The sequence below is a fragment of the Schistocerca serialis genome, chromosome 3 (assembly GCF_023864345.2).
Source record: "Schistocerca serialis cubense isolate TAMUIC-IGC-003099 chromosome 3, iqSchSeri2.2, whole genome shotgun sequence".
NCBI lineage: Eukaryota > Metazoa > Arthropoda > Insecta > Orthoptera > Acrididae > Schistocerca > Schistocerca serialis.
The window spans coordinates 147,903,582-147,927,288 of record NC_064640.1 but is presented as its reverse complement, the minus strand read 5'-3'; the positions used below and the strand labels follow the sequence as shown (position 1 = coordinate 147,927,288).

Genomic DNA, 23,707 nt, shown 5'->3' with positions numbered 1-23,707 from the left:
TATTGATAAATTTGATACTAATGACCATCCAAAAGAAAATATGTACAATATTCCACAACTAGACAAAAAGTTTTTAAGGAAGTGAAAAATTAAAGTAATGGAATGATAATGGAAGAATTTTGTGGTTTGAGACCAAAAATGTATGCTTATTAAGTTGACAGAGTGGAAGAGAAAAATCTAGAGTCAGAAAATGTGTTGTCAAACATAAAATCAAATTAGTAGATTATAAAGATTGTTTGTTTAATAATATTTAACAATACAGAACTAGGAATTTAATAGAATGTTTTAAACACGAAATTTATTCAACTGAGGTAAATAAGTAACCACTGAGTCCTCATGATGATAACAGGCATGTTTTGGAAAATAAAACAGATACATTGCCATGTGGAGATTATCAGCTAGTGCTGTCAACTTCTTCATCAACATCAAAATCTTCTTCATCTTTAAGAACTGAATAACATAATTCAGGTATATTGCATATCATTACTGCTCTCTCTTCAACAGTATAGACCCTTACACAGTTTTCTTTGTTGTTGTCCATTTACACAGAAAAAGTAAAAAATTAATTTAATTTTTGTTAATAAAAATTTTTACTCTATAAATAAAGTCCCTACAGAAGAAGCTTAATAATCCAAGCAATTCTAATTTGTTTAAAGAAATTAGTGAGCTAGAGGTAAAAGTCTTGTACAACATTACTGGATGTAAATATTTTAATGTCAGATCTGGAGAAAGCATTTGTCTACAGCTTAATGATGAGTTTAAGATATTTGAAATTAGTAACTAATTGGGATTCACAATTTCTTAGAACAGACAAGTTAAATTGAGGTACAATGGACTGAAGAAAATGAAAAATAATAATAATGAAATTCATCATGTAGAATTTTTAGTGTGAATGCAGTGGGTGCTGAATTCCATTAAAAATTTTACCTTACTTTATCTGAAGAGAAAGACTATTGATTACTAATAACATTTTTATGCCTTTTTATAGAATTATAATGGGAGGATATTCTCCCTCTGGAATTATCGAAAAGATAAAAAATAAATAAAATAAATAAAAGTAAAACATATATTACACCTTAACTTGGTTATTTCCCAGCTCAAAAAAAGTAGACTCACGAAAAAGCTTCTGAGTGCACTCAGCATACCTATTTACTATCGATGTGTGTGTGTGCATGTGTGCAAAACCTAAAACTGTTTATTTTCCTGTTCATGTACTTGTTTATCTCTCTTATGATTGAGGAGAATGAGTTGAAAGATGTAGGATAGTAGATAATTTAAGTAGATCCTGGGTATTTTTCCTTAAGAAAAAAGGACCCAAATCTAAGGGATTTTGTGATTCATAGGAGTTTATCCCTCTGAATAAAACGAGCTAGAACCTATATAAATTATCTAATGACAAAGGTAGCTATAACACATATGAAATCGCGTTGGAGGGGTATCTGGGGATAGGCCAGACGAATATGTGGTTCCTGAATTGGGACTCAGCCGTTTCAGTACTTGGAGAGACACCAATTTGGACAAGTAGCCGATCTGGTCTTAAAAATAAAGCAATATGGCTTTGCTGTGTTAGTACTGTAAATGACTAAAAGCAAGGAGAAACTGCAGCTGTTATATTTCCCATGCACACACTGGCCTACTGATTTGTTTATGATTACGACATTTTATTAGGCAAAATATTCCTGAAGTAAAATATTCCTGATTAGGATCTCCAGGTGGGAACTACTCAGTAGGATACTGTCATCAGGAAATATAACAAACCTACGTTTATAGTCTTTATATATACAGAGAAAGCTTTTGAGAATGCTGACTGGAATCCATTCTTTGAACCTCTGAGCGTTATAAGGGATAAAATACAGTGAACAAAAGGTTCTCTACATTTCTACATAAAATCAGTGTGCAGCTATAAAAGTCAAAAGACATGACTGGGAAAGAGTAGTAGAGAAGGGAATGATCAATCTGTACATTGAACACACAGTAAAGGAAACATTTGCAAATTGGATTAGATGTCAGTTAGAAAAAATAATGCTTTAAAATTTGTCAATTATATTGCCAGTCTCTCAGAGTTGATGAAGGACGAGTAAGACAGCTGAATGGAATGGATAGTGCCTTCGAAATGGGCTATAAGATGAATATAAAACAAAAATAAAACAAGATAAATGGAATGTAGTTGAATTAAACCTGGTTATGTCAAGGGAATAACAGTAGGACATGAGAGACGAATTTGGATAGCAAAATAACTGACTATGGCTGAAGTAGAGAGCCTACTATATGCAGACTGACAATAGACAGAAAAGCGTTTCTGAAAAAGAGAAATTTATTGAGATGGAGTGAAAATTTTAGTGAGGAAGTATTTCCTGTAGGTACTTTTCTGGAGTGCAGCCTTGTATAGAAGCGAATTGTGAATTTTTCTTAAGCCTAAGCCAGACTTGAGTTATGATATCTTGTTAAAAAACAAACATACTTATCTGTGGGGATTTAAATGTCAGATCAATGAAGCCAGGTGATGTCTGTAGTACCTTCTTAAATATTCTGTACAGTACGACATGTTTTCACTTGTTAATTGTCCCATTAGGGTAACAAAGCAACCTTCTACAGTAATAGACCATGTAATAGCATTATATATATATATATATATATATATATATATATATATATATATATATATATATATGTATATCTGTGTGTGTGTGTGTGTGTGTGTGTTCTTGTGTGTGGAAAATCCACTTAAATTAAATGAATACAAAATGGTCTTCTCAAAGTCTGCACCAAATTTTCATTCGAGAAACAATATGAAGTGTGGGAGGGAGGGTACGCTGAAAAAAATGTGAACTAAGTGTTTCATAATTTCACATCCATATTTAAATTAAGATTTGAAGAACTATATGGATGACCAGAAGTATCAATAAAATCCTCTGAAACTATTAGGTACGTAGCTTTCATGAAAAACTCTCAGTCTGACCCAGTAGTTTTGCAATTTTGTAAAAACTGTAGGAGAATTTACAGAAAGGTATTTGTAGCTTCTAAAAAACTTCCAAACACATATGTCTTACCTACCAGGGCGGGACTACAAAACTAGATGGTACTGCATCCAGCAACAGAGAGAGAAGTGGCTCAAGTTATGTACCAATTAAAAAGTAAAAAATTAATTGCTCTAGAAAATTCCCATTTTGTGCCCTTAATGAATGTGTGAATACCATGAAACCTCCATTGACAAAAATACCAAATGAATCGTTCAAATCTGGCTGTTTTTCCAGGTACTTAAAGAAAGCAAAGGTAACACATACACTTAATAATGGTGATGTGTAAAATATATAGGACTATAGGCTAATCCCTTTTCTGTCCATAATATCCATGAGTATTGAAACACTAATTAAAAGTAGGTTAATGACACATTTGAATAAATTTTATCGTCTTTGTAATGAACAGTATGGCGCCAGGCCCAGAAAAGCTATAGAATCTGCTACTGCACAGTTTTCAAAAGTCACTCTTAGGGCACTGGACATAGGTGATCGTGTGAATGCAACTTACTTGGATTTATCAAAGGTATTTAACACTGTTGACCACAGAATTTTGTTGCATGAATTAAGTCACTATGAATAAGAGGTGTGGCTAAGAAGTGGTTTAAGTCATACCTAGAGAACTCCTTGCAACGAGTTGAGATCTCACGTACTTCAAAAGGATTTATAAATACAGTTGTCCCACAGAGGAGGGTATTAGCTGAATCCTTTTTCTTCATTATATTGATGATGTTCAGCAGAGTGTCAGATGTGGAGAAAAATATTGTTTCTAATGATAGCAACACAATGATCTAGCTGTATCTTCAAAGAAGTTGACAGGAAAGGGTAATGCAGCCCTCATTATGCCTACAACTGGTCACTGAAAATTAAAATACCATTAACTGTAAAGAATGCTAGCTGCATATACTTCCAATTGAATAAAAACACAATTATGCTAGGCTAAAAATTTACAGTGATGTATTAGAATAATTAGGGCCCAGGAAATGACCTAGGTGGGTCTCTGCAGACACCATGAGACTCTGGCATAAAATGGGGGTGATACGCAGTTACAAGAACTCAGCAAGAGAGTTTTCACAGCCTCTGTCACCTCAATTCTCCAACTTCCTACCTACACGTGGTGACCCTGTTAAGCCGAGCAACTCAGCGGAAGGTTGGGTAACCAACCCAATCGGGAAACTGAGTCAGTGAGCAGATAGGAGTTGGAGGACAGTGGAAGGCAACGGGAAACCGCCACTGAACTATCCCAAGGAAACCCCATGGCTCCGCTCAGCTCAAAATGTTCCAGAGTTTCCCAATCGGATCTCCAGGAGGAACCAGGTTGAGAGGAGCTTCACGAAGAGTAAGATGGTGCAAAGAGAAGCACTGCATAGGAACATGGAATGTAAGATCCATGTACCAAGGAAAACTAGACATAGTGAAAAGAGAAATGGAGAAAATTAACATCGACATATCGGGAATAAGTGAAATGAGGTGGACTGGCATGGGAGAATTTGCTTCGGATGACCATATGGTGTATTATTCTGGGCATGATAACAACAGAAGTAATCGAGTAGCCTTCATAGTTAGTGGTAAAGTGAGAAAAGCTGTAATGAGATGCAAATATAAACATGATAGAATGATGTCCATCAGACATCAAGGTCAGCCCCTCAACATCACAGTAATTCAAGTTTATGCGCCAACAGCCATTGCTGAAAAGGAAATTATTGACCAGTTCTATGGAGATTTACAAGAATTACTACTGTCAACCCCAAAAAACGATATCGTCTTCATAGTTGGAGATTGGAATGCAAAAGTGGGAAATCAAGCTGTAGAAGGTATAACAGAGAAATATGGTCTTGGTACAACAAATGAAGCAGGACAGAGACTCCTAGAATTCTGCCAAGAAAATTCATTGATAATTACTAATACACTGTATCGACTACCAAAACGACGCCTATATACCTAGACTTCGCCAGATGGCTAACACCGCAACCAAATTCATTACATACTTTGTAATCAGAGATGGAAGAGCGCGGTTCAGTCAGCTACAACAAGACCTGGGGCTGACTGGGGATCAGATCATGAGCTCCTGATTGCAAAATTTCGGCCGAAACTTCAGAATGTAGCAAAAAGTATCCCAACTTGCAGATACGACCTTAATTCTATACCCTCCGACTAAACTGTAGAGGTGCAAAACAGATTTAATGTATTAGAGCTGGAGGACAAAAGCTCACAAGAGATGTCGACAGAAGTAGCTAATACTGTCAAGGAGGCCGCAGAGAAACACATTCCCAAGAAAAGGAACAGCAGGAAGGCTATATGGCTATCAGTTGAGGCACTGCAAGTTGCAGAACGAAGGAAAGCAAAAATCAAGGGAGATAGATCAGCTATGTTTGAATTAAATAAAGATTTTCAGAAATGAGCTAGAAGAGATAAAAATATATTCCTTAATGAACAGTGCAAGGAAGTTGAAGATAGTAACGGAATGGGGAAGACAAGAGCTCTTTATAAGAAAATTAGAGAAATTACAGGAAAATTCCAGGCAAAGATTGGAATGATAAAAGATAGAAACGGAAAAGATCTGAGTGAAGCAGAGGATGTTAAGGAAAGATGGGCAGAATATGTAGAAGACCTATACAAGAAAGAACTGCATAATGACAGGGCCCCTAATGTTAATATAGAACTAGAGCCACATATTTTGGAGAGCGAAATCCAGTGGGCCCTTGAAAATATGGCTGATAACAAAACTAGTGGACATGATGAAATACCGGCAGAATTGTTTAAAGTCACTGGAAAGGATGCAGTAAAAGTGCTGCACTCAATATGTCAAAAAATATAGATCACGCAGCAGTGGCCACAAGATTGGAAAAGATCAGTATTCATCCCCATTCCAAAGAACAGAAGTTCTAATGAATGCTCAGATTACTGAACATTCGCACTTATCTCACATGCTAGCAAAGTCATGTTGAAAATCTTACAAAATAGACTTCGCCAATGTCCAGATCGAGAGCTACCAGATGAACAAGCTGGATTTAGGAAAGGAAGAGGAACTAGAGATCAAATTGCTAACATTCGGTGGATTATGGAAAAAGCAAGAGAATTCCTGAGAGATGTATACCTCTGCTTTATTGACTGCACCAAAGCCTTTGACTGTGTCGATCACAACAAATTATGGAATGTACTGAAAAACATGGGTGTACCAGATCACCTCATTCATCTGATATGAAGTTTATACCTTGACCAAGAAGCCATGGTGAGAACTATGTATGGAACAACGAAATGGATAAAGATTCAGAAAAGGGTCTGGCAAGGCTGCATACTGTCACCATACTTATTCAATCTGTATGCTAGAAAGAAGGTGAAAGACGAAAGTGAAAAGGCTGGTCTTAGGCTGAATGTGAAGAAAATGAAAATTATGGCAACTACACCTACCAATTCGTGGGATATAGCAGGAGAGCCCATGGAGGTAGTGACCACATTCAGTTATCTCGGTTCCCAGATCTCTGCTGATGGCGACTGCAGCCATGAAATCCGGAGACGCCTGTTGCTCGGTAGACAGGCGATGTCAAACCTTGACAAGATTATAAGGTCCAGAGATATAACACTAGCAATCTTCATAAGCTGGTGTCTTCCGCAAATTATAAAGGTGAGGTGGCCAGATGTTATATCAAATGACGAATTGTGGGAGATGACAAACCAGCGACCAATCCGTGAACAAATAAAGGAAACAAAATGGAAGTGGATTGGTCACACAATACGCAAACAACAAGGAGCTGTTGAAAAGGCAGCACTGGATTGGTACCCACAAGGAACACGTAGACGTGGCCGCCAGAAAATGACATGGAAAAGAACGGTGGAAGAAGAAGCTCTGAAAGCTGGTAAAACATGGAGTGAAGTGAAATGTTTGGCTGCTAACAGAACCAGATGGAAGGTCTTTACTGCTGCCCTATGATCCAACAGGAACAACAGGAAATAAGTCAAAGCCAAGCCACCAACCTTTTGTTGAAAATGTCATTTCCTTTCAAAATCCCCTAGCTGCACTATTTTATTTTTCATTTCATCATTTGACTAATAACAAAACGTGTAGCATTGTTAATACCAAAACCAATCACATATGATGAACTGGTATTCCAAAGACTCATCTGTCAGAAATAAGCTAGAAATGTCGCTCTACTGCTGTACGTGCGCTCACGTGGTGAAGTTGTGCTGCAGTGTCACACATTCATTGATTGGCCACCAAAGTGTTCAGTTTGGCATTTTCTGTCGATACCTGTATGAATATCAATGTGTGACCAATTAGCATAACTCGTTCATGGTGTATCGTTTTATTTTTAATTTTTGGAGTGCATTAAACTCGATTTTTTCATGAAGGTGTTTCATCTTCTTAACAGCCATATGGGCATGTACAAAAAATGTGTGTTTCTTATTTTGCTTTGCACTGCAGCATACTCAAAGACGATCAAATTCGAAATTTGTCTCTTGGATAGGTTTACTTGTAAGATGTGACAAAGGGTGATAATTATTGACATCTGTGGACTCATCCTTCCTACCTTCCTGTAAAGAAGTCTATTTAATGGCATATTTTACCAGCGTGCTATCACACAATTTACGGAAGGTACTCATCTCTAAGCTATTTAACAATGTTCTGAAAACCTGTTTAGGTGGTACCTCTACCTAAACCCAGTAAATATCTCTCCTTCCCACAAAAATATATCGTCAGGTTATGCGACTGAGGTTTGTGGGTAAGATTCTGTAATTTATTATCCTAGAAGAAATCTTACAAAATTCGTAAATGACGATATCAGCATCGTCTCTGTGTCGTTTATCTACACAGCCGAAAACTGATCACTCAGCAACTCCTTATCTTGTTGAGTATGTATGTACAATGAGGGATACTAAACAAAACTCTGTAGCCATCTTTCGTAACACCATGAAATGTTGTTCCACCATGGTGACTCGATATATATTCTGCATTACAGGACACACGATCTGCATCACTGATTCATTCCTGTCATAGTAACTGCTTGGACTGTGATAACAGTTTGCTGTAAGGTATGGCGTGTATGACAGCAAGAGCAGACATGCTGCAAATTATTTTACAGATAGGAACCTTTTAAGAAATGTGGATACTGTCAGTATATACATCATTAACCGAACGAAAGAGATGTTGTAATGTCTACTTCAAAGTGAGTTTCCCAGGTGTCAGATCTTCATTATCTGAACTAGTATTATGGATTATTTAAGCTTAAAACTGGATATGTGATCAACTATTTGCAAATAGTTTAACAGAGCCCAAGTAAAGGTCATAGAACCCGTTACTTCATGTATTCGCCTATTAAACACAATAGTTTAACAGCAGACACATAGTTACATATACGCAGAAAATTAATTTATGTGATTCTTGAAATCTCAGACGCCACTTAATCTATTTGATACAGGAGGTCCATGATTTAAGACGTTTTTAACGTATGAAAGCTGCAAAGTTTCCTTTCTACCACAAAAAACTTCGTTCAACACGTGCTGGAAGGCAAAAATCCAAACATTGTTCAAGAGAGACATTAGACTGAGAAGAGAAATTTTATTTTCCAGTGTTGGATACCTGCGAATGGGCGTAGGTCATACGTCATAAGGTTGCGGCTATTATGTTGTCTGTCTAACTCTCATTGACTGCAGTTGACAGTTTGAGAGATTTAGTGTTGAAACTGTGTAAGTTTATTATTTTTGCCGTTTCTATTCCTTATTATGTAGTGGAGTGTTATGTTTTAGGCTTTCGAATAGTATGTTAATTTTTATGCTAAGCTGGTGTTATTTGAAAGTTTTGGCATTGTTAGTAGTGCTAGTAAAACTGACGCATCGTATGAGGTTCATTGGTACGGTTCAGAGAAAGGAAACGTGCAATAATGAATGTATTGGAACGGCTTTCGTCTGTGACTGCCGTATTTAATTTTCTGGTCTTCTGCGTGTTTAAAGTTATACTGCTTTTCCAACATCGGTATTGTCTGGAAGACCAGCAATTAGTATGCTAGAATGAAACTGCAATAAGCGCAGCTCACATTAGTTCAAGAAAAATTCATTTTGTAAATTTCTTGAATTTGTCATTCTGGGTGTTCCATTGGAAATTGTGTAATAAGTATCGCATGGATTGAACAATTCTTTTGTGGAACATGTATCAGAGAATGCAAATACTTTTTTTAAACCGCAGTTTGCATAAGTTTGTAACTAAGCTAAACAAGAGTTTCTGTAACTTGTAGGAAAACTCTAATCTGACTTATTGGAGAACAGGTGTTTTGTTACAGTATCAAATGTAATAAATTTAGAGACATATTTTACTTAGAAGACCACAAGTTTTGGCGGTGGTTAAACTTTGCTGCTGACTTTGGATTTGACCTGTTAAAAGGACTTTGAGAACAGGAGCAGTTAAAAATTCATTCTGTGATTGACATTTTGTATTATTATGGTAAATTAAAGCATGGAAAGTTTGATCCTATGCTGCAAAGGTTCTAGGAAATATGTCTGTTCCTATCAAATTTGTAGCTGCGAGAGTAAATTTCCATAAAGGTCATGCTGAACAGCATAATGTTCTTCTGGAGGTAAACCGATACAGTTAATAAAATGTATGTTGATGTCAGCGAGAGCTCTTTCTTTGTCCTGACATCAGCTTTGAAACTATGAATATAGGATTTCAGAAGTGGAAATTAGTTCTGTTACTAGTTGGTCAAGTCATGTACTGTATGCAAAATTCGAAGTTAGTATATTGAACTACCTGGCGCTATTAAAACATGTTGCCCATTTTGTTTCTCCAATGAAGGTTTTTTGTGAGTAGAGGTGCTTTAAAATTTACTGATTGTGTAACTTAATGTTACGTACATAATTTTCTGTACTTACTTTTGAAATTTTGTTGTAGGCAAATTGTCAAAATGAGCAGCCAGTATTACCCTGCACAGGTATGTAAGTAGCTGATCAGTTGAACGTATGGAAATGCTAGTTCCTTTTCTTATCACACCATGTTTCTTGCAGTGCAAACCTACAGTTTATCCTGCTCAGCCGTTTGATGCAAAAGCTGATGCAGAAGTGTTAAGAAAAGCAATGAAAGGATTTGGTACGGATGAACAAGCCATAATAGATGTTCTTGCACATAGGGGAATTGTGCAGCGGCTTGAAATTGCTGAAACCTTCAAAACTCTCTATGGGAAGGTAATGTGCTTTATAATGGTCGGTAATTCAGAATTAGTAAAACGCTGATAGTTACTGGTTGTAATTAAACTCGAAATTAGTTGTGTAGATAACATACTGTATCAAAGACTAATATTAATTCATATTTCACTAACTCAATCTGACTAGTATGCTGTGTTTAAATTCCAGTAAAGATCGATCGGCAGTTCGAATGTTTTGTAGTAAGCATGTAAAGCAAATGAATGTGTCATGGCAATGTACATCCATACATGCATGGATGCATGCATGCATGCATAGATCATTTATACATTTTGTGATGTGGGATGTTTCTTTAACAGAAGCTTTCTTTACACAAAATAATTATTTCTTCACATTTAAAAACTCATCTGACTAGGTGTCAATCAGAAATTATTTCATTCTGCTTTTAATTTTAGTTGGCTGTCACTTTTAATGCTATATGACAAATTATCCCTTTCTGTGTCAATGTGAGATTTCAACCAGAATAGTGAAGATCGTCCTTTCTTTTAGTGTTGCAGCTACCTACTTCGCTGCTATTTTTGAGTTGGGATGCGTTATTAACAAATAATTTCATAAGTGTATATAGGTACTGTGAATAACCCCAGTTCCTTAAACAAATGTCTGCAAGATGATCTTGGGTGAGCTCTAGCATATTATTCTCATTACATGCGTTTGTGAAACGAATACTTTATCTCTCTTAGTGACAAATTGCCCCAAAATATTATGCCACATGAAAGCAGTGAATGAAAATAGGCATAGTAGGCTAATTTAATGATATGTTCATCACCAAAGTTTTGAATAACCCTGACAGCGTAAGTGGCTGAATCAGTTCCAGCAGATGATAAATGTTTCTTCCCTTTCAATTTCTCATCAATGCACACACCCAGAATTTTGAATATTCTGCCTCGGCAACAGACTTCTGTTCGTATACTATATTTATCAATGGCGGGTGTTATGCCATTTAATTTCCAGAATTGTGTAAACTGTTTTTTTCTTAAAATTTAGTGAGTCCATTTGCAGAGAACCATGTAATTTTCTGAAAGACATTATTTCCTCAGCTAATGAACCCTGTGAGACACCATTCTTGATACCTCCCCAGTTAGGACTCTACTGATGTCTTTGCAGATATCTGTACTGTTAATTTCAATCTTTTGCCGTCTTGCAGTTAAATATGAATTATACCATTTGTGCACTGTCCCACTCGTACCACAATACTCAAACTTGTCTAGAATTATTTCATGATTCATACAATCAAAAGCCTTGGAGGGATCACAAAATATCCTAATGGGTGGTGTTTGATTATTCAATGCATTTAATATTTGATCAGTGGAAGCACATACAGCATTTTCTGTTGAAAAGCCTTTCTGAAAACCGAATTGACGTTCTCTTAGTGCTTCATTTTTACAAATGTGATGAAATGAAATGATCATATGGCATTTATTGTCTGGGATTTCACCTTCGGGGGTTGGGCCACTGTATTGAAAGTCTTCTTAGCTCACACCACTTCGGCGACTTGTGTGTCAATTATGATGAAAACGATGGACATGAAACACGGTCCCCTGCCAGGAATTGAACCCGGCCCCCCTTGCGTGGGTAGGTAGTAACGCTACTGCTACGCTACGGATGTGGACTTATAAATGTGATACTACTCTTGAATATATTACTTCAAGAATTTTGAAGAAGCTGTAAGAAGTGAGATTGGGTGGTAGTTGTTAGCATCAGACCTAGCTCCTTTTCTATGCAATGGTTTAACAGCATATTTCAGTCTCTGAAAAAAATGCTGTTTTTCAGTGAGCTGCTACACATGTGGCTGAAAATCTTATTTGATGGGTCAAGCTTTAGGACTCTGTCGGAAATGTTGTAAATTCTGTTTCCTTATACTTTTGAGTGAGTTTATTTTCATAATTTCATTAGGAGAGGTGGGTTGAATTTCAATTTTGTCAAATTGCATAGGTATTGCCTCTTCCATATACTGCCTTGAATTTCTAATGAATAGCTGAATCCTTTCCTTTTTGCTCTCCACTGCACGTGTGCACCTATCCAATATATTTCGGAACAAACTGTCTCAAACAATGTACAGATTTAGCTGTACCTGAAATTTGAAACCATACTCTGTTAAAGAAACTGATCTTGGAAAAACTATAAAACCCCTGCCTCTATTCAAACCATGGTAAGGTCACCAGCTCAGCTGGAACCTGTGAACAATTAAAATTGTTCAAATGGTTTGAACATTACAGTTGAGGTCCTCTGGAGGAATGAGAATTTGGTATGCAATGAAGACCACTGTTCATCTGTCTTAAATCCATTTGAGTTGCTTCCCTGTTTTAAGAAATGTCTCCAGAAAGGACAATGTCCATATGGAGTGAGCTAAAGGTAGTGCTCATCCCTTCATGCACGAGAAGTATGAAAACTTACATTTTGACACGAATAAAGCTCTTGCTGCAATAGTTCATTCAAAATGTTTAATGTTCCTAAACTTGACTTTTCTGCTAAACCACTGCATCTATTGGAAGCAGTAAGATTTCAGAGGGAGGTGGAAAGTGTCCTTGCAGCATTACAGTGAAGGAGTGTTTTTGAGCATTGGAGGCTTTCACCATACTATGGTGCAGCATTTTGATCAAATTACCTGCACAGAGAACCAGGATGTGCCTTCCAGCTGCTACTGTGATTGCAAAGACAGGTGGTAGGCACTTGGGTTCCACTGCTAAGCATGTCATAAAATATGCTAAGAAAGTTCTCCTTTAGTTTCTCTCCCAGAACCAGGAAAAATTCCTGGTACAGAGGACAGCCATATTAATTCATCTCCTAAAAACAAGGAAAAATTGTGACAGCACAGCTGTAATTGCATTGCTCTGACTAGCTATTCAGAAATTATCTTCGAGTATATGGTTAATTGCTTCCCTGTCTAGAGCTTTGAGGAGTTCGTCCCTTTGTGTGTGTTTTCAGATTATTTAACCAAGGATAATGTGACCCTGAATAATAATAATAATAATAATAATAATAATAATAATAATAATAATAATAATAATAATAATAATAATAATAATAATTTGCAGCTGCCAATGGACACCTCATGGATGGCCACTGAAACTGTTTCTGGTGAATAATTTTGTACTTGTTTTCCATTAACATTTTGTAATCTTTATAAACTTATGAGGGACACCACTTTTAGTTCTAAAAAATTTAGCAGGGCTTTTGACAGTTACATGGCTCCCACTCCTTAAACAGAACTATTCATTAAAGCACTTTGCCTAAAGATGCAGTCCACACGGGATGTAGAGGCTGCAGCAGTTTGACTATCTAGTCATGGCTTGCTTCTCAGTGTATGTAATACTTAAGACAATGTGGTGGAGTTGGTGTGTAATGACGGAATTTGGTTGTAAATGAGAGCTTTGAATGTCTCATTCCAAACTCTGCCCCTCTAAGTAAGGTCTCCCTGTTGAAGTGCGAATAAAAGTGGCTAGAGTTGAGACAAGGTGGTGTGGATATTTAATTGGTGCTCTTTCTTCCAGTCAATGATGGAACTGAGCTGCACTTCCAATTTTCTGTATAGGACATAGGACTTACCCTTACAGAACCAATTGCACCCCCCCCCCCCCCCCCCCCCCCCACACACACACACACACACACACACACACACACACACACACACACACACACACACACACACATATATATATTCTCTCTCTCTGTCTCTGTCCATGCAGGAAAGTCGTGTGCACACACAGCTCTTTAAAGTTCCGGTGTAGGATCATTGCGCCCCCCCCCCCCCCCCCCCGTCCCCCAGATTTCCTTCTCCAGCATTTTTCTCTCAGGTGCTGCTGTCTTGAAGCTGGGCAACCTGTGTGCGTGTGCGTGTTTTTGCACAATCATGTGGAATCAAACTTGGATAATGTATTCATATTATTCATTGATCTACATATTCACAAATTTAAAGTGGGGGGTTTTGCCAGAACATCTTGCCCTCGTCCAGGTGCATTTTGTTGTAATGTATGTCTTATTGTTGGTAATTGTTAAAGGGAATGGAAATTTTGGCTCCTTAAAATACCAGATTTTCATACCCAGTAATTAAGAAAAAGTGCTAGTAAATGCAGAAGTAGAATACTCTAAAATTGTAATATTGAAGTAATTAAAGTAATTAAACAAATGACTTCCAGGATTTGATAAAGGAATTGAAGAGTGAACTGAGTGGCAAATTTGAGGATGTTATCGTTGGGCTGATGACACCACTTCCTCAGTATTATGCTAAGGAACTACATGATGCCATGGCTGGAATAGGAACTGATGAGGAAGCTATTATTGAGATTTTGTGTACCCTGAGCAATTATGGTATCAAGACCATATCAACATTCTATGAAAACTGTGAGTACCATTTTTGTGGCAAAATTTGCGTCTCAGTGCATGTAATGACTGGAGAACAATAGTGTGTTGGATCTACAGCAGAGAAATTGCTTTTGTAGATGTACTATAATGCCCTATTAATTGCTGTAATAGATATGAGGGCATGATAAATTTGTAGAAAGTTAAGCTTTCCCTTTGCCATAAGTACCGAATTAAAAATACCTTCTCAGTGACTGAGGAAATACATATTTCCTATAATAACAATAAGTAACTCAAATAAGAATATCAGGTTTTAAAAAAGACAAGGTGTCAAAATGTGTCCAAAACCTAATAATTTGATTCAAGAAGATTCATTCATCATACTGAGTTGCATAAATTACTTGGTTTGTAATGGAATTGAGTTACTCATTGTGGAACAGTAGAGTCCCACATAGTCAACAAAATAGTATTTAGGAATGAGCTTCAAATTTCATCTGGCAATCCCCATCAATTTTGTCATTTCCCTTAACGTATATACTAAGCTTGTAGCTTGTAATGGAAAAAGGAAAAATAAATGTGAGGTGCACTGATATACGAAAGTTGAATTTCTCTGCCATGAAAATTTTACAGGAAGTTTCACAGTTCTTATTTTAAGTCTCTTTTGGTGCAGTTGTATTGAAAAATATCTTGATAATTACAATAAAAGTTCGTGAAGCTCATTTCTCTCTGTAGATGATAAATTTAGATATCATTTGGCACCTGTGTAGATTGACATTTAGTTAGTGTAATGTCACAAAGGTAGGACATTCTGGAATATAACAATGAATTTAAAATGGATTTGCAGTAGTTTCCTTCAATTATTGCATTCTGCATGTTTAATTTTTAGCATTTGATACTGTTAATGAATTTGGAACTTAGTTTGTAGCTGCAAAAGGGTGATTTCAAAATTCCTGTAATTTTGATTATTATTTGTAGCCAGTCACAGAGCAAATAATGTTAAACACAATTCCATTGGTAATCTGTAATGGCACCTCCACTAATGGAAAAACTTGTGCTATAGTTAAAAGTGCTACTGGTAATAGGGGAGTGGGTAGTATCTTGACAAAGAGAATTGTTAAAGCAATAGTGATTCGGAAGTTTGCAGCCCCCTCCCAATAGTCTCATTAACGGTAACAAGGGTAATTATTCTAGTAATAATGGTTACACCTTTATCATGGAGTATTTGAGCCTAGATTGATATTCCAGTATCATTGTTGTGTGTGAGTGGTATTTAATCACATTTAAAACTTAAAATTTCACTTTTGTTATGTTTTCCAAATAGTATAAATTTTGAAAGCTAAATATAAAGTTTACTATTAATGATGTGTAATAGTGTTGCAGAAGATAAAATATTCACATTGATGACTTAGTTTTTTAGGTGTTGGGTTTTTCCCTGTCTCCAGTAAACATAAGTTATGTTGTACTGTGAGTTGTCTTACCGAAGATGTTAGAATGCATAACATGTTACCCTTGGTGCAGCATGATCATAAAATGTAATGTCTGTTTCATCTGAATTAAAGAAAATAGTCGGGTCTTAGCAAGTTTTGGTTTTGCATTTTGAACTGATAAATGTGAGTAGTTACTTGCTATCATGATTTGTTTTTGTGGTGAAGGGTGCAAGAAGTCTTCGAATTGAAGGAAATTTAATGAAAGATTGATAAAACTGTTTCCTGATCATAAATTTTACTTTGTTAAAGTGTATGGCAAAAGTTTGGAGAGTGATTTGAAAGGAGACACATCAGGCCATTTCAAACGGCTCCTTGTTTCTTTGTGCATGGTGAGTAAAGTACCTGTTTTGTACAAAATTGTTCAGGCTGTCTTGGCCACTTCTTTACTTATTGCCTGTTGGTTTTTGTCTTGATCTTTCACCAAAATATAATTTTGTTGGCATTTTGCTAGTGTGAGCAGCTGAGTTTTGTGAAAGGCTCACCCTCCATTGCTGATGACTGCCAGTGCAGGCAAAACATCGAAAATTGCTAAATAAATCAATTGAAAGTACTGAGACAGAATAAAACAGGCAATATGTTGACCTATTTTGTGTAGTGATTTAGATTTTATATGCTTGTGTGCACAATGGAAAAGTTGCATGTTAGTAATGGACAGTTGCTTGACAAATGTTTGTTCTGTTCAGCATGTTAAATTGGTTCTAGAATGGTTTTTCCTTTCTCTGATGTGTTTTGAAATTTCATTGTGTTGCTTTAGAAAATAAGTTTCATCTACTAGACTTCTTAAGCTGTCTTATAGATTGACAAGTTACATTTACCCAGAAAAGCAGACTGCTTTAGCAGTGGTTACAGGCTGTGATAGTTTTGTGACCATCAGGACATACAAAAACTGCCCTCAGATGATGGGGCACTACCTCATTAGATGTACATATAAATTCAAATGGTGAAAATCTCTTGGTCTTTAATGGTTTTGCTAATTGCTTACTGCTATAAACATTGCTATTAACAATATCAAATGATCATTCCTTTGACAGGCATATGCTGAGGCTGGATACACAATTCTACTCCCCTCAGGAAGAAAACTCCTTTCCTTGGTGTGAGAGATGAACATAAAGCAACAAGCTTTTGCAATGTTTCCTTTAGTCCGTTGCAGTTGTACATTCTGACTTCCGTTCACAGATGGCACCTATAAGAAAAGTTCCTTGTTGGCAACATGGATTCTTTATAGAACACAAATTATGGCTATTGATTATGCTTTCTTGACTTTTGTTGCTTTTGTGTTTCTTGGTGTTCCAGAATTTTGTAGTAATGAAAGCCATGTATAGAACGGCGTACATCATGTGTTCAACTAACTTTGGCAGTTATATCTTGCACACCTCTTGGAAGGAATTGCATTAGGTGCCTAAAACAGAAGTGTGATGTTGGATGGGGTTGCCAGGTAGCCACACAGCAGTATCCTCCGGACAATACTGAGAGTACATTGGTTGTTCCAGAACTAGAAATCTCCAAAGCATGAAAATGTGTGTGCTGGAGGAGACCAGGACATTGATTGCAGGCAACTGTCACCATGTTAGGCAGCTTTCACTGGGGAGAGAGCACCCACTGTGGGTGGTGCTATGGTTGGTGATTAGTCATGAAGCCGCTCACTTTCAAATTGGTGGGCACAAGACCACAGTGTTATCACCAGATTAAATAAGCAGATTCACTGAAAATATGATCCAAAGACTTACTTCATCAGCCACACTGTGGAAGGAAAGTTAATTTGAAAGAAACCACAAGAAAGACTCCTATTTGATTGAAAGGCATTTTATGTTTTTCTTCTTTTCCTTAAAGTGTATAAAGGACAAACTTGTGAAAGTACATAAATCGCCAAAATGTGAATAACTCCTATTCCAGTTAATGATGGGTGCTATTGACACAAGCATTGCTCTCCTGTGAGCTTGGTAACATTACTTCAACCACCACTCTTCAAAAGGCTGTGACATCAAAGGTTTCAATTTTCATTGCAATCTGACATTGGAGTAACCGAAACACTGTATGCAAACCTGGAACAGTGTGTACATTTTTTCATTATATCCAAGGGGGACAAAAGTGAACAGAAGATACTGATGCTTCTAGTTCAGGTTTTGAAGGAAACTTACTATTGGAAAAAATAAAAGTAATAAATTATTGTGAAAAGTTATAGTACTCACCACCCCCATGGTGTTCTAAAGGTTTGTGTTCTTAGGCACAAATGACTTCTACTGTGAAGGCAGTGGACAGTTTAGTCATACATTGGAACCAACACATTCTGTGTAAACTGTGGAGAGCATTCCCCTCTCTTTTGAAATGATCTGTTTAAGGACAGGAAGAAATAGTACAAATTATTGACTAACCCTGTATTTAAAAGCAAAGGAAACAGTGCTTTCATCCAGTTCCAAATCCCTGCAAATAGAGTAATTGTCATCTTCCTTAGTACTAGTTAAGACACCAACTTGTCCCTCAATGTCAGGCCCTGGTGATGTCTTAAAACATGTCTCATGAGGGAAAGAGGGGCAACAGAATCCCTTCTTGTTTCCATTTTTACCTGCAGTGAGACCTTGGTTCCCTTGCCCTAGCTTGAAATGACTCCTCATATGGCATGCCACCCAGTGAATGGTTCTTTCTATGGGGCTACTTGACATGACATAGTTCTGTGGCCAGATGTCAGCATGTGGTTAAAGGTCGTGCAGATTGTGGATGTAGAAATATTAAAATGGTTCTCATCCTCCTGCCAAGATTTACACTTGAATACCCCAGCTAGAGATAAAACTGTGTAAGGATCTAAAAGAACATTAGAGAAAACCAATGGATTAATTTGATCCATAAACTCCAGTTGCATAAAAACAGCCACCCCAACACCAGGTTTGAAACTGTCCACGTACAATCATTATCCACAGAACTGTATGGGTATTTTAAGCATCTAGGAAACTTCTACTATAATTTCATCCTCTAATAAACATAATGTTTCAGGAAACAAATTCCCTGAAACATATATTTGTGCTCTATGTAATCACCTTGCCTATTTCAGAAGTATTTGGCCCTGAAAGAGCATTAGCTGGTGTTTTGTACTTTCTCATTAAAAATGCCTGCAAGTACCAGTCAGTACAGAATTAGAGGCTCTGGCTGTCAAGTCACGTGTGAGAGGTAATTGGGTCTACTGTCCGTAATGGCCATATCTCTAGATCGAGTTGAAACGTCTAGATTGTTAATGTTAAATTGCAAAGTTGGAGAGTAAAGGGGCAACAAACTGCAGGATCAATTTCCCTCAATAAATTTTTAGGTTTTATGTTCAGCCAATTGATGAAATTGAGTGGAACAGATCACAGGTCCTTCAGCTATGAATATTGAACAGAAACATCTCCCACTCAAATTAGTTTGGCCTGTGGCACAGTAAATGTATTAAGCCATTGTGCTGTACTTAATCTCCTCCCCTCAAGCTAATAGACGGCATGAGACATCTGAAAGATAATTGCATCCCTTCCACAGTGAAAATATAAGTGCTCACCACGTGCAATTAAAAATAGATTGGTGTGCTTTCAACACTGCCCTAGCAACTGACGCTGTGCTACTTCCTAAGGATACATCAGTGACACTACAGGATAAGACTGCCACAGTACTACAAGCAGTGTAATTGACTATCTCTCTTCGGCGAAATGAAAGCTTTCACAGTTAAAAATCTCTCACCTTTCCTCACTAGTGAAGGAAACAATTTCCTTTCCATCTGCTCCCACACAGAGGCTTATTGTGTTTCTGGTCACACAAGGCTTGTAGAAGAAAACAGCTTCTCTGTTACAAAATGTCTGGAATCGTATACGTAAGGCCTCTTTCAGTAAACTCCAACTCCTAAACACTTGGACTCGCACAACCTGTGGCCAAGACCTGATATAATCCACAGTTAAATTTGACATTTGCATCATCTTCAGTTGTATCTGGTGTGAGGACAAATTCCCAGCCCAATGGAGGATGCAGAAACTGACCTTTCACTGCAAGAGAATCCCCAGGAGACCTTTTTCTGCATTTGGTCATCCCATGTCCTGCGCTTCTGCTCTGTTTAGTGGCTGTCTTCCAGTTGCTCTTCCTCTCACCCTGTTTTACACTTCTGACAAAACTGCTAAGAAATAAAATTTGATGTCAACCTTTGTACCTTAAGGAATAGTAGGCTTTAATCCCTTCAGGAGAGGACTGTTGAGCTTACAGTTTAGTTCTTTCGAACCCTACTAATGTCGCTCAGTGCAATCACACTTTAGTATTCCAAAATTGTTCAGTGCTTTTTGACTGCTCTACAAATTTGGAAGTCAGTATATACATAAAATCAGAGAAAGGCAACCAGTTAATGATACAGGATTGGTGTGTGGCACACAGAAAAAGTAATGGAAAACATTTAATTACTTTAAGCTCCTTCCTCTTTTGACAAAAAGTAAACACCAAATAAACCTACAAACTGACAAACATGTGAAACTCAGATTAATGATGCATAAATAGAACAGTATTTCAAAGTTTCACAATGGTTGCTTTCCTTTGTGAAGAGCTGTTAACAAACATTTCACTTGAATATTGTAGATTTGTTCCCCTTTTACTGAAGGGCATTAGTAACTGGTGCCAAAACTGAACTGTAATTTTCAGGCCAACAGAGATGAGAACCAAGCAGTTGATCATGCAGCTGCAAGAAGTGATGCTGAGGAACTTTTCAATGCAGGTGAGTGTATATGTGAAAGATTTGTTATATTTCATGCGGTTGTGTGTGTTATTACCCACAATGGCCAAGTTAATTTAGATGATAGTCATCTGACTCGTGTATAATGTATGTGGATGCTGTGGGTGATTAATTTTGAAGCGACATAATTTGGTGTTACCATTCTTTGACTCTAATTTCAAATTGAAATATACAGTATCTTTCACTCTGTTTTGAAATTTTCATCAAAACTACTATAAAAATAACTCTGTAATATAGAGAAGTTTAGTTTCTTATGCCTCTTGCAGATGAACATAATAAAATTTCTATTACCCAGTTCCAGGGCGAACAAACAATATGCTGTAAATTCCAGAATGGACCATGCTCTGCAGTAAATTGTGTGCTGAAGTCAACTTTCTTGGCAAATTTCCTGCACAGTGTGTAAAAACAATCTTACATTTTCCAGGAATACTGTCTTGAAAGTGCTGTCGGGTAATATTCTAAACATCGTTTTGGTTCTTTGTGACAAAATATTGTCATGGTAGATGTTGATCTCACCTGTCGGCAATGCCAGAAAAAAAAAATCGTATGCAAGGTTGTGGCTGTTAGTCACTGGCATTCAATACCGTTGTTCCCCGTACCACACAATGCATCTTCATAACTCACTTGCAATTAATAACAGTATTTCTGATCAATGCAAGACTTGACCTTATCATTTTGCTGTCTTTCAGCCTACAAAGACTAAGAAAAGTGAGCACATTACACTGGGTACTGGAGCATGTTGGAATGGGAGTACATAATGGAAAAAATAGGGCTGCATTCAGCCCCCATGTAACTTGCTGTTGAGTAAAAAATCTCACATTGCAACGGACTACAGGTGATGCACAGTAATCTGGCAGTCATTAAACTTATTGCATGTGGTGGTGTGATGTACTTTATTGGACACAAGACTTAAATGCCAGCTAGTCAACATAGACTGCCAGTCACTTAAGTGGCCATCCCTCAAATTTAAACCCCCCTCCAAGGGGGCTCGCGGTTCCTTCGTGAGTTAGTGTGTGGCCCACACAGGATCCTGAGCTATTGCAGCCAATTCTTCCTTCCCCCTGCCCACACTCCCTATCCTCACCCCCTTCCCCGTTGCCACCTCGTCTCTGGGTGTTCTGATCTATGTTGACCTGGCTATCCACCTGGTTTCCTGTATTGGTTGCAATTTTGTTCCTTTTGGTGTTCAGGTCCCCACTCGAGGTTTGACCTCCACTTCAAAATTTCCTATTTCGAGTGTGAGCCATATGGGGAAGAACTCCCTCCCTAGTGTATGCAGTGGGAATTCCTCTTCCCCCTGCCCCCACACTCCACCCACATGGCTGAGCCCCTTCAACATGGGAACTGCACTACTGCTACCTGAGCTGTCCCTTCCCCATGTATGTCAAGCAGTGGTTGCTTATCTTGTAGCGTCGGAGCTCCCAGCAATGGCAATCGTGAACGATTATCGAATGCTGCTTTGAATGACCCTGCAACCTTCCCTTTATTCCCTTCCCTTCCCTTTATTCCCTTCCCTTCCCTTCCCTTCCCTTTATTCCCTTGATACACCACGGGAGGAGGGCCAGGCTCGCAATCTTGGGTTGAAACCCTTCCTCTGTTACCTCGCCTGCACTAAGACAGATGGGGACACTTTCACCACAACAAAGCCATTGCTTTCCATGGAAAATATAGAGGACAGGTTTGGTGAAGTAGTTTCTTAGTAAGATGTGATTGGGCTCCCTGTTGATTAGCGCGCGCACACACACACACACACACACACACACACACACACACACACACACACACACACACACACACTCTGGTGCCTTCATTCTGGCTCTCGAGGGGAGATATTCCCAGAGAAGGTAAAGGTTATGTAATACAGATGCGATGTGAAGGCATACGTCCCTCCACCTATGTGCTTTCGGTGTTTGTGTTTTGGGCATATGTCTTGTTGCTGTACGGTAGACACTTTGTGTGGCAACTGTGGCTGCCCACTCGATGAGGGAAGCCCCTGTGTTCTGCCACCTGTGTGTGTTAATTGTGCTGACTGCCACTCCCTTTGCTCGCTGAATTGCCCAGCTTACAGAAGAGAAAAGATCAAATAATAAAAGTCCCTGGATCACCTGTCTTATGCTGAAGCTCACCCGAAGTATGACACTCCATCCAGTGTCACTATCTTAAACTTTTGCATCTGTTAAATTTCCTCCACCCTCCCCCTTGTCCTTACCCCAATGCCATCCCTCTCTCCGCTACCCCTCACCAGCAGTTCCCATGACCTCCGGTCAGGGAGCCTCTTTTCCTCCCCGGCTGAAGTGCCCCAATTCTTTGGCATGTGCTGGTGATCAGGCTCCCTCCTGAGGCCCCTCTCCCAGGCATCTCTCAGGCAAGAAGACTCTTACCACCACTCGACCTAGAGGTTGACCATCTGTGTGCCCCAAGGTTGCCCGCTCTTTCAGTTCCAGTTCTTGCAGAAGCTTGTACTCCCCCTGTGCCCTGCCCTTCTCCACCCCAGAAAGAGGAGGAGTAAGAGTAGAAGAGATCCCAAGACAATGCGCCCCTGGAGTTGCTATCTCCCACATCGCACCCTGAGTCTGGCATCTTATTTATGGATGTCGCCACCTTCCTTGTAGGTGACAACTGCTGGCAGTGACCTGAACTCCTCCTCGGCTTTGTGTTTGCCTTAGACTCTTGCCACATGATCATCCAGTGGAATTGCAATGGATACTACCAGAAATGCAACGTCTCATTTCCTCCTATTCTGCATTCTGTCTTGTTCTTCAAGAAATGCATTTCCCCCCAGGGGATCCACAACTCTTTTGTGGATACGTGCGTAGCGAGCACGGGGCTCCGAGCTAATGTGGCCTTCCTTCCTTTCCGGGCTGCATACCTTCCCTTTCCGCATCCTTCCCCATCCCCTGTCTTCACCCCCCCCCCCCTCACCTCTGGCTCTTTCCTTCACTTTCTCCCCCTCTGGGAGTATGGTTTGCGCCTACGTCCGG

At 38.3% G+C, this 23,707-nt stretch overlaps 1 protein-coding gene across 1 annotated transcript in view; it reads left to right on the top strand.

Annotated features, from left to right (window-relative positions):
• The first annotated feature begins 8,616 nt into the window (after positions 1-8,616).
• LOC126469856 (annexin B9-like) overlaps positions 8,617-23,707 on the top strand; it is a 36,185-nt gene continuing 21,094 nt past the window's right edge. The window contains exons 1-6 of the mRNA XM_050097162.1: positions 8,617-8,700; positions 9,901-9,940; positions 10,014-10,190; positions 14,345-14,549; positions 16,244-16,323; positions 20,636-20,708. Of these exons, the coding sequence (XP_049953119.1) occupies positions 9,914-9,940; positions 10,014-10,190; positions 14,345-14,549; positions 16,244-16,323; positions 20,636-20,708 (562 nt within the window). The 5' untranslated portion in view covers positions 8,617-8,700; positions 9,901-9,913. The remainder of the gene's footprint in view (positions 8,701-9,900; positions 9,941-10,013; positions 10,191-14,344; positions 14,550-16,243; positions 16,324-20,635; positions 20,709-23,707) is intronic.